We start from the raw sequence: 13,238 nt of genomic DNA, 5'->3' as shown, positions 1-13,238 counted from the left end.
GTTGTTTTCTGTGCCTTGGGGCTTAATTTCTTTTGCTAGGCATAAGGCAGTTCAACACAGCTCCTAATTTTCTCTCTCCTGCTCTTTGATTTATACAGTCAACCTGTCACTACAAAGTGTAAGTGCTTTCCAGTGTAAAATTGATAGCAATAGTGAGGTGACTACTTTATGCACACTTTGGAATCTTTTTCTCTTTTGAGTAAGATAAAACTGTGGGGGTTGGTTTTAAGTCGTGTATATTCTCTATCGGTCAGGGTTAGTTGGTACTGTGATTATGAATGTTAAAGATGTAATTCTTAAAATGTAGAGGGTTTTTTTGTTTTATTTTGTGCTATTTTTGAAGCGGTCAGACAGTATTCAGTTTTTTGGAGTTGGATGCCAATAAGTTGTGATTTCTCTTCAATTTACACTGGTTTTCATGAGTTACAATAGGGTGCAGTTGCTGCTTAGTTCTTTAATGTTGTCTGTCATTACAGAAATTCAGGTGGTCATTTCATTTGTTGATTACTTTGAAACTTAAAAACTCCATTGAAAGTCAATTCCTCTGAAATGGTAGAAAGCCACCTGTGTGGACCCTGATGCATTTTCATAAGTCTCAAAAAATGAGAAGGTAAAGAATTGTACTTTGAAACAGTAGTATTCTGTGGTAGTTATTAATACCTTAATTAGGAAGCAATGGATTACTCCTATAGTATGAAAATATGATATTACAAATACTATTTTGATCTTGCAAGTTCTCAAGTTTACTTGTTTCTACTCTTTGCAAACTTTTTTCTAGCATTGTGACTATTTCTACCATCAGTGGTAGGTGGTGAAAGATCTTGCTCTTTTACTTACTCTCCATCTCTCAGCACTTTTGCTTTTCTTGGTTTAGCTCTCAATGGTTGTTTTGTACACATGAGCTCTGTCTGGCTTCTGGTGAGCATGGGAGACATCTTGCCAGTAAGAACTGGTTATTGCTTCTGGTCTGTATTCTTTTGTTTTTTCCCCTCATTCTTGAGCAATGATCTCTGTCTGTCTTAGCTGTTTAAAATGTTCTGAAAACCTCCTTCCTTTTCAGACAACAGCAAGACTGTTTAGGTGATCTAGACAGCTCTCAAAATGCTGGTAGCAAATGAATACCTGTTCACCCATCGAGGGGGCAAAATGGAGTGACTTTTACCGCATGAGTGTTGTAGAGTCGGTCATGTGTAATACTGTATGGGTTTGGTTCTCTCTGACTGGTAGGATGTCTGCAGAGTCATCATGGCTGGGCTTCGCGAATGAACATTAGGGAAAGGTCTCTGCCCACATTTGTTACAAGCACACTGGTGGCTAAAAAGGCCAATACGAGACAGGCACGTCCAGTTGCAAAAGGCACAGCAGAAAGTCTCCTTAGGTGGTAAATTCTGCAAGGCACGATTCTTTCTGCGTTGTCTTTTCTCCTCGAGAGCGATCCTGGGTGCGTTTTCAAAGGCATCAGCAGTATTATAGATGGTGTGCCTCCAGGCCTCCCAGTTGGAGACCAGAGTAGACCAGTTATGTTGATCAATGTGGTCAAGGCTGAGATGTTGTTTCAGGGAGTCCTTGTATCTTCTCTTCGGGGCTCCTCTCATGCGGCAACCGGTGGCAAGTTCACCATAAAGCAAGATCTGCAGAGTAGGATATGCAGTTTCACCTTGATACTCTTCTGGTGACTGAGGATGGAGTGATAGTGTTTTTGCTTCATCAGCTCTGACTGTGAACTAGAATGCATTGTGTAATACATTACTGCTTCTTTTTAAGGTTCTACTGTTCTAATTGGTTTAAATAATTTTAATACAGATGCTTTTTGTTTCAGAATATATTGGGAAAACAGGAGGAGAAAAATAGCTTCCTGTTCCAAATAAAGCTATTATCTATGTCCCTAACAAACTCCATCTTTTCTGACTGATGCTTTTCAAACTGGTTCTTAATGACTTCCAGTGAGAGAGATGGTTTGGAGTCTTGTGCGGAGCTGAAGGTCTACACTGGATGTTTTAGGGCTAATGTGTTATTTGCCTTCTGGCAGTTATGGGGTGGTGTTGTGTGTTTGTTTTGGGTTTAGGGGTTTTTGGGAAGCAACATGGTAAGTCTGAATATGCTTACATTGTGTCCACTGCCTTGATGAGAAATTAGTGTTTGACCCCAGATCTGGTTAATCTGAAAGCATTTCATTTCCTTGTGTTGCTGGTATTTCACAGTCGGCAAATCATTAGCAAAGTTAAGACAAGTTTATATTCAGTTCTTCATACAATTAAGGAATTTCAAATATACTTTTCTTTTTGCTTTTGAAAGTATTTTTCTCTTCCTGCCTTAAATGTTTACCCTTGGAAAATATCTACTCCAATTTACTAGTACTAATTTGCCACTTTCTTTTGAAATATAAAACCAAAGTTGTCTTATGTCTTTAGATAATATTAGCAAAAATGTGGCTGTGAAGTGACAGTGAATAGCTGTGCAAGATAGAACCTATGCAAAATGATCAGTGCTAGTGAAAACTGCATAAAAAGAAATCCATCCTAGCCTGAGATCCCGGACAACAGAATTGATGTCTAACAGGCAGTTCCCTGTTTTATATTTTTGTAGTTTATTAGTTCTATATGAGAATTTTCTATTTGTCCACATTTATTGCATTCTTTTATTTTACGTTTTTTGCAGACTGCTTCTCCAATTTGCCATCATTGGTTACTCTAATGAAAGAAATGCAAGACTTTATACATTTCAGAGCTGTTATTTCATAGTCTCTGCAAACTCTGCCGTCACTGTACTAATTTGCACAAACATTATGTTTTCCATAGAAACCCCCGAGGGCCAGGAGTGACACCTTTTTTTTCCCCCCTTATTTTTAAATGACAGTTTAAGTTATGAAGTACAGATTGGCCTTCAAAAAAGAATCATTGATCTGATGCTGTTGGCACTGTTCAGAATTTTGCAAATATATCAAGAGGCAAAATAAAGTTATTTCAAGGTGTTCCCAGAGGGCAGTAGTCACAGAGAACCACAGAAAAATCCTTTGTTAAGGATTTGGAAAATTAAATACACGACAGTAACAGACAGCTCTCTCCTTTTTGTAGTTAGAACAGAAATACTTGTATCCTACAGTGCCAAACTCTTAATCTTTTATAGAACGTCACATCAAAGTATATCATAACTTGTATTCTTACCTGATTCTTGAAGTTATATGAATAATATCAGCAGCAAAGTCAAACAGCACCAAGGGGAAACTGCCCTGTTTTCGTCATTGTCAACAGATTTGATGTTGCTAGGGATGGAGATATTGCAGTCCTATTTATAAATTTATGTTAATTCATATAATGACTTATGACTTCGGTTTTTTTGTAGTTATTTGAACTGCTAGGCCCTGAAGGTTTTGAACTCATAGAGAAACTCCTACAGAACAGATCTCTGATTCTGGAAAGATCTTTGACTTGTCCAAATGATAACAGGTTCCAGGCTCTGCAAGGTAAGTGACTACAAAATTTTTATTCCAAACCAGAAAAAAGTAGCTTTCCAGCTGTTCACTTGTATTTCAAACAGTAGTGCTGTCAATGTGTATTTAAAAAGCAAGCAAAAAAAAAGGGGAGGTGGTCAAGGAGGAAATGTATTTATGGGCTTAAACAAAGAAATTGTGGTCTTATTATACAGGAGAAACAAATACTGATTGCATATATTTATTTACTTTTCAACGGCCTATGGGCATGTGCAAATTTAGCATGTATTAAGAGTTGCACTTTTCTGATTTTTAATGGATTACTGTGGAAATAACTTGATTTTCCATTATTCCTCATCTGCTTTCCTGCTTCCACTCTACCTTTGACTATCAACTAATGTAGGCCTTGGGGACGAAAAGCACAGTAACAACCACTTCTGAAAAAAAAGAAGTCAAGGATATTAAAAAATAAAGTTAAGGATTAATAAGTGAGAGGGGGGAAAGAAAGGAATTCAGATTTTATACTTTGATTTTTGCTTTTTTATATGTTTTACAAATTACTGTTTTAAAATAAGTCTTATTACTTTCTTTTCTGACAAAAATAAATCTGATTGTGTATGGGTTGTGACTTGGGATAAATCTTACATGGACATAGCACCATGCAACCCATTGCATGTTCACAGTATATGGAGTTAGAAAAATGTAAATAGACCTAGTAAAAGGGGATTTATGTATCCTCACAATAATTTTAAAATACAAATGACTCTTTTTTTAATGTCTTCAGTGAAATGTTATATAAGCAAATGCTTAGGAGTTCATCTCTTACTGGGTTGATGATTAGTCTAAACTCATCAGAACAACCATGATTTTTACCTGTTTGTGATTTCTGAAGGGAACGTCTTGCTATATAACAAGGTTTTGTGTCCTGGTATTTTTCCCTTCTCAAGTAATCAAATAATAAAAAATTAAAAATACATTCAGTAGAAATGGAATATCTTTCTCCTACGTACAGATTTTAGTTACATGAATATTTTCTTCTCACTTAGCAGAAGTAGTATTTTGGAAGCTTTTATGAAATTATTCTTCATTATGCCATCAGTAAAATCTATCACAGTAATTTCTGCTAGAATGTGGAGGAAGAATATTTTCAATGTTATGCTTTTGAGACAATAGAAAGCATAACTGATTGTATGCATTTTTCACTGATGAGAGAACCCTTGTTTCACTGTGGTAAAGAAGTCAATGATATTTGGGTATCTTCTCTGAGATTGAAGATGCTCTGCCCTGAATTCAGTCTATAAATTTTAATAAGGCTTTCTTCTTTTAAAGTTGATCAAAATGGTATTTCTAATGGGAATTGAAATCTTATCTTTCCAAAATTGCATTTGAGGAAGGGAATCATTTCTGTCTGCAGAAATTTAGTCAACTTTGAGTAATTTGTACCTTGAGAAAATAAGCACAAGTCAAGGAACTGTATGTGTTCTGCATTTTTGTACCATGCTGTATTATTTGACGGTTTCTTGTGTAATTTACTTCCATGGCAGTAAAGGTGATTGTTGTGCTTATCAGACAAATCAAGTAACATTTCTTTGCCCTAGTGTGTTCAGTCTGAATTAAATTTAGTCCGGAAATTGCATCCATTGTTGTCCCTTTTTAATACAAGAGAGAGAGTTAAAGCTACAGACATGATGATATTAATGTGGACATTTTGACAGTTTATTAGATTTTTTTCAATGCTGTTTAACAAGTTATTGTCACCCTAGCCAGTATGCATGTTGTGAGATGTAGGAGTTTCAGTTTTGTTGTAGGTGAAAACTAAGCAGCACAAATTATTCAAAATGTTAGTGGTCAAGTGGGTTTATTTAATGAAAAAAAGGTTTTCAAGTTTTTGGCTTCAGAGTTTGGCTGCAGAAGTACCTATGAAAGATAACTGAGTTAAGTATATAATATTCAGGCAAACCTACATAAGCTAATCATCTTTGCAGAATTTTGAAAACAGAAGTTTAAAACCACCAATACAGTTAAAAAAAAAAAACAAAACAAAACAAAAAAGAAAACAAAAATCTCTCCAGCCTGTTGTAAATAAAAGACTTGATTGTGTCTTTGGTTTTGACCAGTACTGGCCTCAGAAGGGTGAATGTGACTGTGCTTTTCAGGCTTCCTGCTCCCCTAGATTTATTGTTTACTGTAATTGTTCTATAATTCTGATTCTTCTGGATTCAATCCTGCTGCTTATCCATGTATAGGGAAGGAGTCCTTGCGGTTGTATAGAATAGGATGGATGTTCTCTCTTGTTTAGGGAAATTAATTGTGAGTATGCTTTCAATACAATCATGTTATCTAGTATATATACAATAATTGTTATGTGAAAAAGCTGCTTAAAAAAAAAAAAATCACCCTGTTTAATCTTGTCTCAGTTTGAGACAGTTTGGAGGGGGCAGAGACCTCGGATGGAAGTCTCCTTACTCTGATTCAGTAGCCCTGGTTCTCTCCATTACAGAGAGAGAGAGAGAGAGAGAGAGAGGAGAGAGCAAACATGCCTAGGTGTAAGTGAAAAAGGCCAACGACTGCACAGTCTACATAAAGCTCAAACATTTTTAAACACACACGTGCACAAAACCCCAAAAGACACATGAAACCCCAACCAAGCATCAGAAAGCAAACCTTTAGAATAAAACTGGGGAAAAAAAATGAATCCAGTACTAACAAGGATGCATATCTGTTAACATGTTGCAGAACAGTGCAAGAAGTTTATAGGAGAAAATGCTAAGCCCAATTATGGTTGTCAAGTTACGATTCAGTCTGAACAAGAAAAGTTGTTAATGAAACAATATCGTCGAGAAGAAAAACGAAATGCCAGAAAAGAAAAACAAGCTGGGGAAGATGGAGAAGTTTCTGGAGAAGGACAAATGTGCTTTGATCCCAAAGAGCTGCGGATGCAAAGGTAATAAATCCTGAAAGTTCAGAAATGCTTCTATTGTAATTGCTACTTCAACTTATCATAGTAGTTTATTTTCTTTTAGTTTACTTTGGTGATTAGGTGATTCCGACTTCAAGTCATATTTTATTGCAAGTATAGAATTTTTTTTAGTATGAAAACCTAATTTTCAGGAAAGAAAGCAGTGATCTGCTTAATGAGAATCTTCTTGATCTCATCTATGTGGGCTGGAGAGGCAGATTAGAGGGGTAGGCTATCTTTCTTAGTTCCTGTATGCACACTACTTGCTTAAGATTTATGAAGTCTATACTAAATCTATCAGAACTATCTTTCTTTTTTTCTCTCAAGATTAATGGGTACTATTTTCCATGTTGTCAGCTAGAAGGTAGCGGGAGGAGTAGAGGAGGGAAAGGATAAGGAACAAATAAGCTGTTGTATTTTGTATTGAGAAAAATGTAGTGGGACTGGTATCTAACTGTGAAATCATCTTGTTTTATTGCTTAAAAAGAGGCAAAACTGCATTTAGGAAAACCTTGCACTTATTGGATTGCACTTCTGAATTTTATGTAAACAGTGTGTTATAAGGATTTGGTTTAACTGATGCCACTGAATAACACTGTAAAATTTTTTGTTGATTATTTTACGAAACTTTTTTTTCTTAAACTCCGCAATTCTTGCTCTTACTTTAATATACTATGTTCAGTTTTTGTCATGGCAGTCTAAAATGGGCAGAATCATTGCAATTATTTTTCTGCTTTCAGAGAACTAGCACTTTTGAATGCTCGAAGTATGCCAGTCTTAGGTAGACAGAGAGAGATGAGCTTCGAAAAAATTCATTATCCTCATGTTTATGATTCCCGAGCTGAAGCTATGAAAACATCAGCATTCATTGGGGGTGCAAAGGTACGTGTTTTGTGCATGACCCTTCTTGAGCAGTACATCTTTCCCAATGAATAATGTCTAGCAGGGTTCCCTTTGTTCCCTTAGTCTCCTACTTATCAGAGTCTAACATATGAAGCAGTGCTTCTTTTCAGATGGTTTTAAACACTTCCATATATTCTGTTTTTACTTTGCCTCTCAAAGAAATAATTTTGTTCTCAACTAATGTATTTGCTTTTGTTTCTTGGGTCACTTATATATTTAAAATACTGTTTTTCTATCTTTTGGGTACCTTTGAACTGGCTTTAACAAAATAAATGCTTTATGAAATTCTACACTTAATGGATTCTGAAATGTAATAAAGCAGAGTTATTTTTTGGGGGGAGTTGGGACTATTTTCTCAGTAGTAAAACTGATTATTTTCCATTTGGGGGGTTCAGTGCTGTCTATAATATGAATCACTGAGATTTGCTTTTGTTTTGGATTCATTTTTTGAAGGAAAGTGATAAAGCATTGTTCTAAGTAAGTTATACATAATCACACTTTGTATTTTCATACTTTCAATTAGTTTTCCTGTAATACTGTTTTAGGTGTTTTTACCAGAATCAGTTCAGAGAGAAAATAATAAAATGTATGAAGAGGTGAAGATCCCTCATAGTGAACCAATGCCTATTGGCATTGAAGAGAAAATTGTTTATATTAAAGACTTAGATGAGGTGAGTATACCATTTCAAAGATATTAAATTAGTTTTTACTTTGTATTACAAAAAAACTCTGGAAAAATAATTTTTTTCAATGATATGTGATATGTAAATGCAACCAGTTAATTTCTTGACTACTAATTTGGAGAGTATTTATTAGGAAATGTAGTTCAGTGAAATCATCCCTTTCATATTGACTCAAATTCAAGGAATTCCTGATCTGAACTACTTGTTCATGAGTTGCAGTTCTCAATTCCTTTGGCATTACCTGTTAAGGTTTTTTTGGTTTTGAACTGTGATCTCAATCACGACAATAAAATGAAAGTGTTACAGCAGTTGTGTTCTCTTTCTGAAGATCACATGGCGAAGTGAACCTGAGTTTCCGTATCTGGACTTGTACAGGTTGGCGTGTGACTGCACATCACTATTTTGCACTAGTCTTGCAGTCCAGTGCAGTGCAGGGTGTTGACTGTGGTGTTATAGATTGTGTGGGGTGCAAAGTCTTCTCAAATTGTTCTTCTTTAAACAGAAGAGGGCAAATCATCATTAGCAAAACGTTGATGATAGAAAGTAAAGGCAGAGAGGAAAAATGCAAGTAAAACAGGCATTAACATTTTAACTTTTACTGATTTAAAATGGTGCAAAAGCTAAGGTAAGAGAACTAAATTTGTTGTTAGTTATTTACAGTCTAGAACGTGCAGTAGTCCATCACATGTACCTCTTTACTCCTCATTGTATATGTCAAATCTATTGAAAAACAGAAGATTTTATTTGAATAAAGACATAAAGAGCAAGCTATATGTACATATGAAGAAGGTTTTATGTTTCTTAGTTCTTCAGCATATAACATGGAAACAAATTTTTCCACTTTGTGGGAAAACAGTAAATGAGAATATACCCAGAGCACCTAATTGGGACTCTGAGTAAAGATTGTATTACATAAAGATTTAACTCTTTCAAAACAGAGGACAGTTTAATTTTAAAATCTGAGTCTATTCTTTTCTGTTTAGGTGACAGTACCTAATGTTATGTTCATTAATTGAATGACAGGTTAACTGGATAGAAAAATGGAGCCACTGCAGCGATAAAATGTGACATTTTCTATGACAATACTCAGTATGACAGCTTTTTGCCATGAAATGTCTTTCTCTTGAGCTAAATAGTGCTTAATAATCTGTAAATTTTTTGAAAGTACCAATATTTCAGTAGGCATTAACTGCTTTCAGAAAAAATTGGTTCAGACAGAAACATAACTATCTAAAATTAATAGTTTGCAGATTTTTACACTTCTAATGTTTAAAATAATTGTAAAAAATGCATCAGTTATACAGATTTCACAAGTAACTCTCCTTTGTACGTTGTGTATCATCAAGAGGTATTCATTTCAGTTTTATAGTGAAATTTTGAAATAGAAATAATTTTTTGTAGAACTTTACTGTTTGATACGATTCTTATTACATGAGATCAAATAGAATAGTCAATAACAAATACAATTTTGAATGTTTGAACACTTATGTGTATAATTTCTGCCCTCAACTTTAATATCAGTTTGCAACAATAGATGACAAATTTATGAAGTTTGTCCAGCAGGACTTGTCACTTTCCTGCTTCCATTAGTGAGGCTCATAAATTTTAAAGTTGTTGAATAGCACATTTTTATCAATGAGTTAAAAGAGGCTGAAATTACCAATGGGGAAATTTTTGTTGTTGTTGTTTTCTCTGTATGGCAGTTTTAGATCTCTAAGCTCAGAAAAAATCTTGGTTGATATTTAAAATTTTTACCAATTAACTGGGATCAGTTAAAGGGCATGAAGATTTTCCATCAATATATTTTATTTTTGGTTTATTAGTGTTAAGCAAAAACAGCAAAATAATTTTTTTTTAATCTGTCTTCCTAGAATGCATAGATGTTCATAAGTAGCTCCATTATATCTCTGTGTAGATATGTTTGCAGGATTACCTAAAATACAAACAAGTGGGCAAAGAGTAGAGATGACAGTAAATATAGCTGTACATAGTTCAAAGCTAGAAGCTTCTAAAGGCATCAGGAGGAAGTTGAGAGTTTTGCTGCTATTGACTACTATGAGATGCCATTAGTGGTAGGGTTTTGATGTACGACATTGAGTTAGTCTAGACATATAGATTAAGGTACTCATTCTGTTTAATGAGTCAATATACATGAAAACCATGATCCACAGGAAAAAAAAGGCACAGAACAACCAAGCCATCTATTGTTGCTGGTTTTCTGAGTATTATATATTGAACTCTCTAAGCACTTGATGTCTGTGGAGAAATCCTGATGGTTTTAAAAATTATAAATATTCTTCTTCATTGTCTTTTTAGTCTGTACATTTTCATTTGCATAAAAGTAATTTCTCTATCTGTTTCTCATAAGCTATGTGATTTTGATCACACTGTCAGCAGTTTGGGTGGAATATTTGACTGTGTAATGTGTATTGCAGAATATGCTATTAAATTTAATCTTCAAAGCTCTTCAGGTCAGAACTGAGTTCATAAGGAGTTCATTTATATTTTGAACTGTTAGCCAAAAGATAAACTTCTGGATTCTGTAAGTTGAAGTAATCTTGCACTTTAAATATTCTGAAGTATTAGTTAAGGTTTAGATTTCCTCATTTCCTTAACCTGATATAAACACAGTTTGAGAAGAGATGAGAAAAATATATTCCTCTTGATACTAATTTTAACAAACTGCATTTTAACCATATTTTAAACATGTATAGGCTTATTTTTTTTTTTTTCTTATGTACAAGTATAAGACAAAATGAGAAAACCTCTATGAACCAACAACATAGGGAGCAGTGATGTGTTAAACTAGTACAGATATTAACATGAAGTTCTTATTTATAGGATTGGCAGTGTAGTCATGATGCATCTTCCACTGCACTGCAGAATAAAGAAATAACATATTTAAGCCAATTTTGGTACTATATTATCTGAAATCTTATGGCCAGTATTTTCAAAGTAAGTATTCAGCTTAGTTAGAGCCTCCTTGCAAAGAGTCAGAGCTTTCCTAAAGAGTTTAACTTCATGATTAGTTAAATTATTCCACATGCAGATTTTTCTGAAGCCATGAAAGCTCTTCCTGAAAGAATACAGATGCTAAGATGAAACTCGTGATATAGACGAAGACCCAAATTTCTGTAGCTACCTTTCCTATGCAATCCCATTATGCACTGCAAAGATGAGATCAGGAGGGGCCAACCTTTCACAATTTAGAAGCCATGAAAGCATACCATAGCATGTCAAACTGCCGGCATTAGCACTCCCCTGCTGTCAGTGTTGTTCATTTTTCTGCTTTGTCACTCATATCTTTATACATTATGATCTGAACTGCTGCTTCACCTCCTCCCACAGTCTCACTCCACTTGTGTCATCTCATATTCTTTATTTCCTACCACTGTTGAGCTGGGAGCAGGAGCCAGTGGCATGGAGGGTGCTTTGCTGCTGCTCGGGAATGTCTCTGGTGTTCAGTGGTAGAAGGGTGCACTGTGTCCCAGGGAAGGAGTTACAGAGGGGCTAAGGAGTTGCAGGGCAGTAAATCCCACCCCCAGCTCCCTTTGCAGATAACTATTTTTCTTGGCATTTGTTCCTATTTAGAGAGCCATGTTTTCACCATGGTACAAGCATACAAGCACGGGTGGTTCGTAAGTGGCTGATTGGTCACACCAGTTTAATCTGAAGTATTCTGATTCTACTACTTGTAAAAGTGACACGCCAGCTGAGTTGTTTCAATAATGAGAATTTAAAAAATGGAGTAAGCGCAAGCTTAGATTTGTTATTTTTGCTTGCTTGACAAGCCGCTTGCCATTAATGAAATATATTTTTTGTACTTACTATAAAGGTTGTTTTGCGTCAGGCTTTTTGCCAAATAAATGTACCTTTAAAGTCATAAACTCAGGTCAGGGAAAGTTCCTCTTCAAGACTGTGAAAACACGTTTTATCTAACAAATTGCTGTTGGTGAAAAATTACTTCAGCTTTTTACCTAAAATGAGTGTTCAGGGTAGGATTTATTTCTTTGTTTCATGTTATTTCAGTTTCCTTTTACTAGCATTGCTTAATAATCTAAATAAGAAGTGTGATTTTTTTTCTCTCTGTGTTATGTGAAGGACTTATTACAAAATCAATACTCCCCCTTTTCCTGTAATGTTTTCTTTTTTATAGAATTGTACAAGGTAAGTCTACTGAATAGAAGTATGGATGTTTTTGCATAAATTACATTTTTCAAATCCAAAATATTGGACCATTAATTCCAAACTTGATCCTGGTGTTTCAGTTGCATATTTTTCAAACAGCAATTGGCAGTTGGACTGAAAGGAATAATTTAAAACAATATTTTTAATTTTATTGAAATGTTGACATTTATCCAATGAATTATACTCTAAATTTGCTCCAAGGAAAGTTTACAAGTTCTGTAATCATTAGTCCCAACTTAAGACAAGGAAAACCACATAGATCAAGGTATAATCATTTTAATGGCTGGTAACGTATATTAAGAATTGTAGTCTGTCTTCATATTTCATGAGGTGTGATATCCAAAAAAGGAGTTAAAATTTAACATTGATCTTAATCTTAAAGCCTAGCAGTTCTGGTTTAATGTTCTTCAGTATGCAAGTTAATGAGTATTCTATCATTATTTTAGAATCCCAGGTGCAATATTTATAGTTTCTGCATCAAATCGTTTGATTATCTAACCCTTAGCTGAGGCTTTTATGCATTGTTTCATTTAAATTTTAGGAATAAATACTATTGCTTTAGTTAAAAGTAAGTAAGATATGTGCTTCATGCCAAATGATATTCATGCCAAAGCAGTTTATTGTCTGTCTTGTATAAAATTACCATTATTTCAATTAAGAAAATCCATTTTTTAGTAGAAATAGTTTATTAACTTCATCAAAAAAATCTGTTGCTATGATGTGCAAACTGTAAACTGATATTCTGGTTTTGAAATTTACCTGTAATCTCATATTGTAGAAATGCAAAAATGTGCTCTGTGGCTTGCTACTAATTCACCTTTGGAAGACACTTGCTGTACTTAAATATAATTCATTAAATGTAATATTTTTAAAACATGTGCCTCACTTGACTGCAGCTTCTACTGCAGATAGATATCACTATATGATTTCCTGAATGCTAAGAAGTTCTTTCTTCTTTCAGCAATGGAGAATATCTTCCCATGATGATAAATCTCTGAAAACTATTTTGAAAATTATTCTTACTTTGTTGATATAGCCTTTAATACTACAAATGGTACTATAACATTTTTCTGGA

At 34.5% G+C, this 13,238-nt stretch overlaps 1 protein-coding gene across 3 annotated transcripts in view; it reads left to right on the top strand.

Annotated features, from left to right (window-relative positions):
- ASCC3 (activating signal cointegrator 1 complex subunit 3) overlaps window positions 1-13,238 on the top strand; it is a 264,382-nt gene that overhangs the window by 42,956 nt on the left and 208,188 nt on the right. For all 3 annotated transcript variants that reach the window (XM_051778158.1, XM_051778157.1, XM_051778159.1), the window contains exons 5-8: window positions 3,343-3,463; window positions 6,167-6,374; window positions 7,130-7,271; window positions 7,838-7,963. In XM_051778158.1, the coding sequence (XP_051634118.1) occupies window positions 3,343-3,463; window positions 6,167-6,374; window positions 7,130-7,271; window positions 7,838-7,963 (597 nt within the window). The remainder of the gene's footprint in view (window positions 1-3,342; window positions 3,464-6,166; window positions 6,375-7,129; window positions 7,272-7,837; window positions 7,964-13,238) is intronic.

Source organism: Manacus candei, unplaced genomic scaffold (assembly GCF_025592945.1).
Source record: "Manacus candei isolate 608988 ecotype Guabito, Panama unplaced genomic scaffold, ASM2559294v1 h1tg000011l, whole genome shotgun sequence".
Taxonomy (NCBI): domain Eukaryota; kingdom Metazoa; phylum Chordata; class Aves; order Passeriformes; family Pipridae; genus Manacus; species Manacus candei.
The sequence above is the reverse complement of the archived record's forward strand: the minus strand, read 5'-3'. Positions and strand labels throughout refer to the sequence as shown.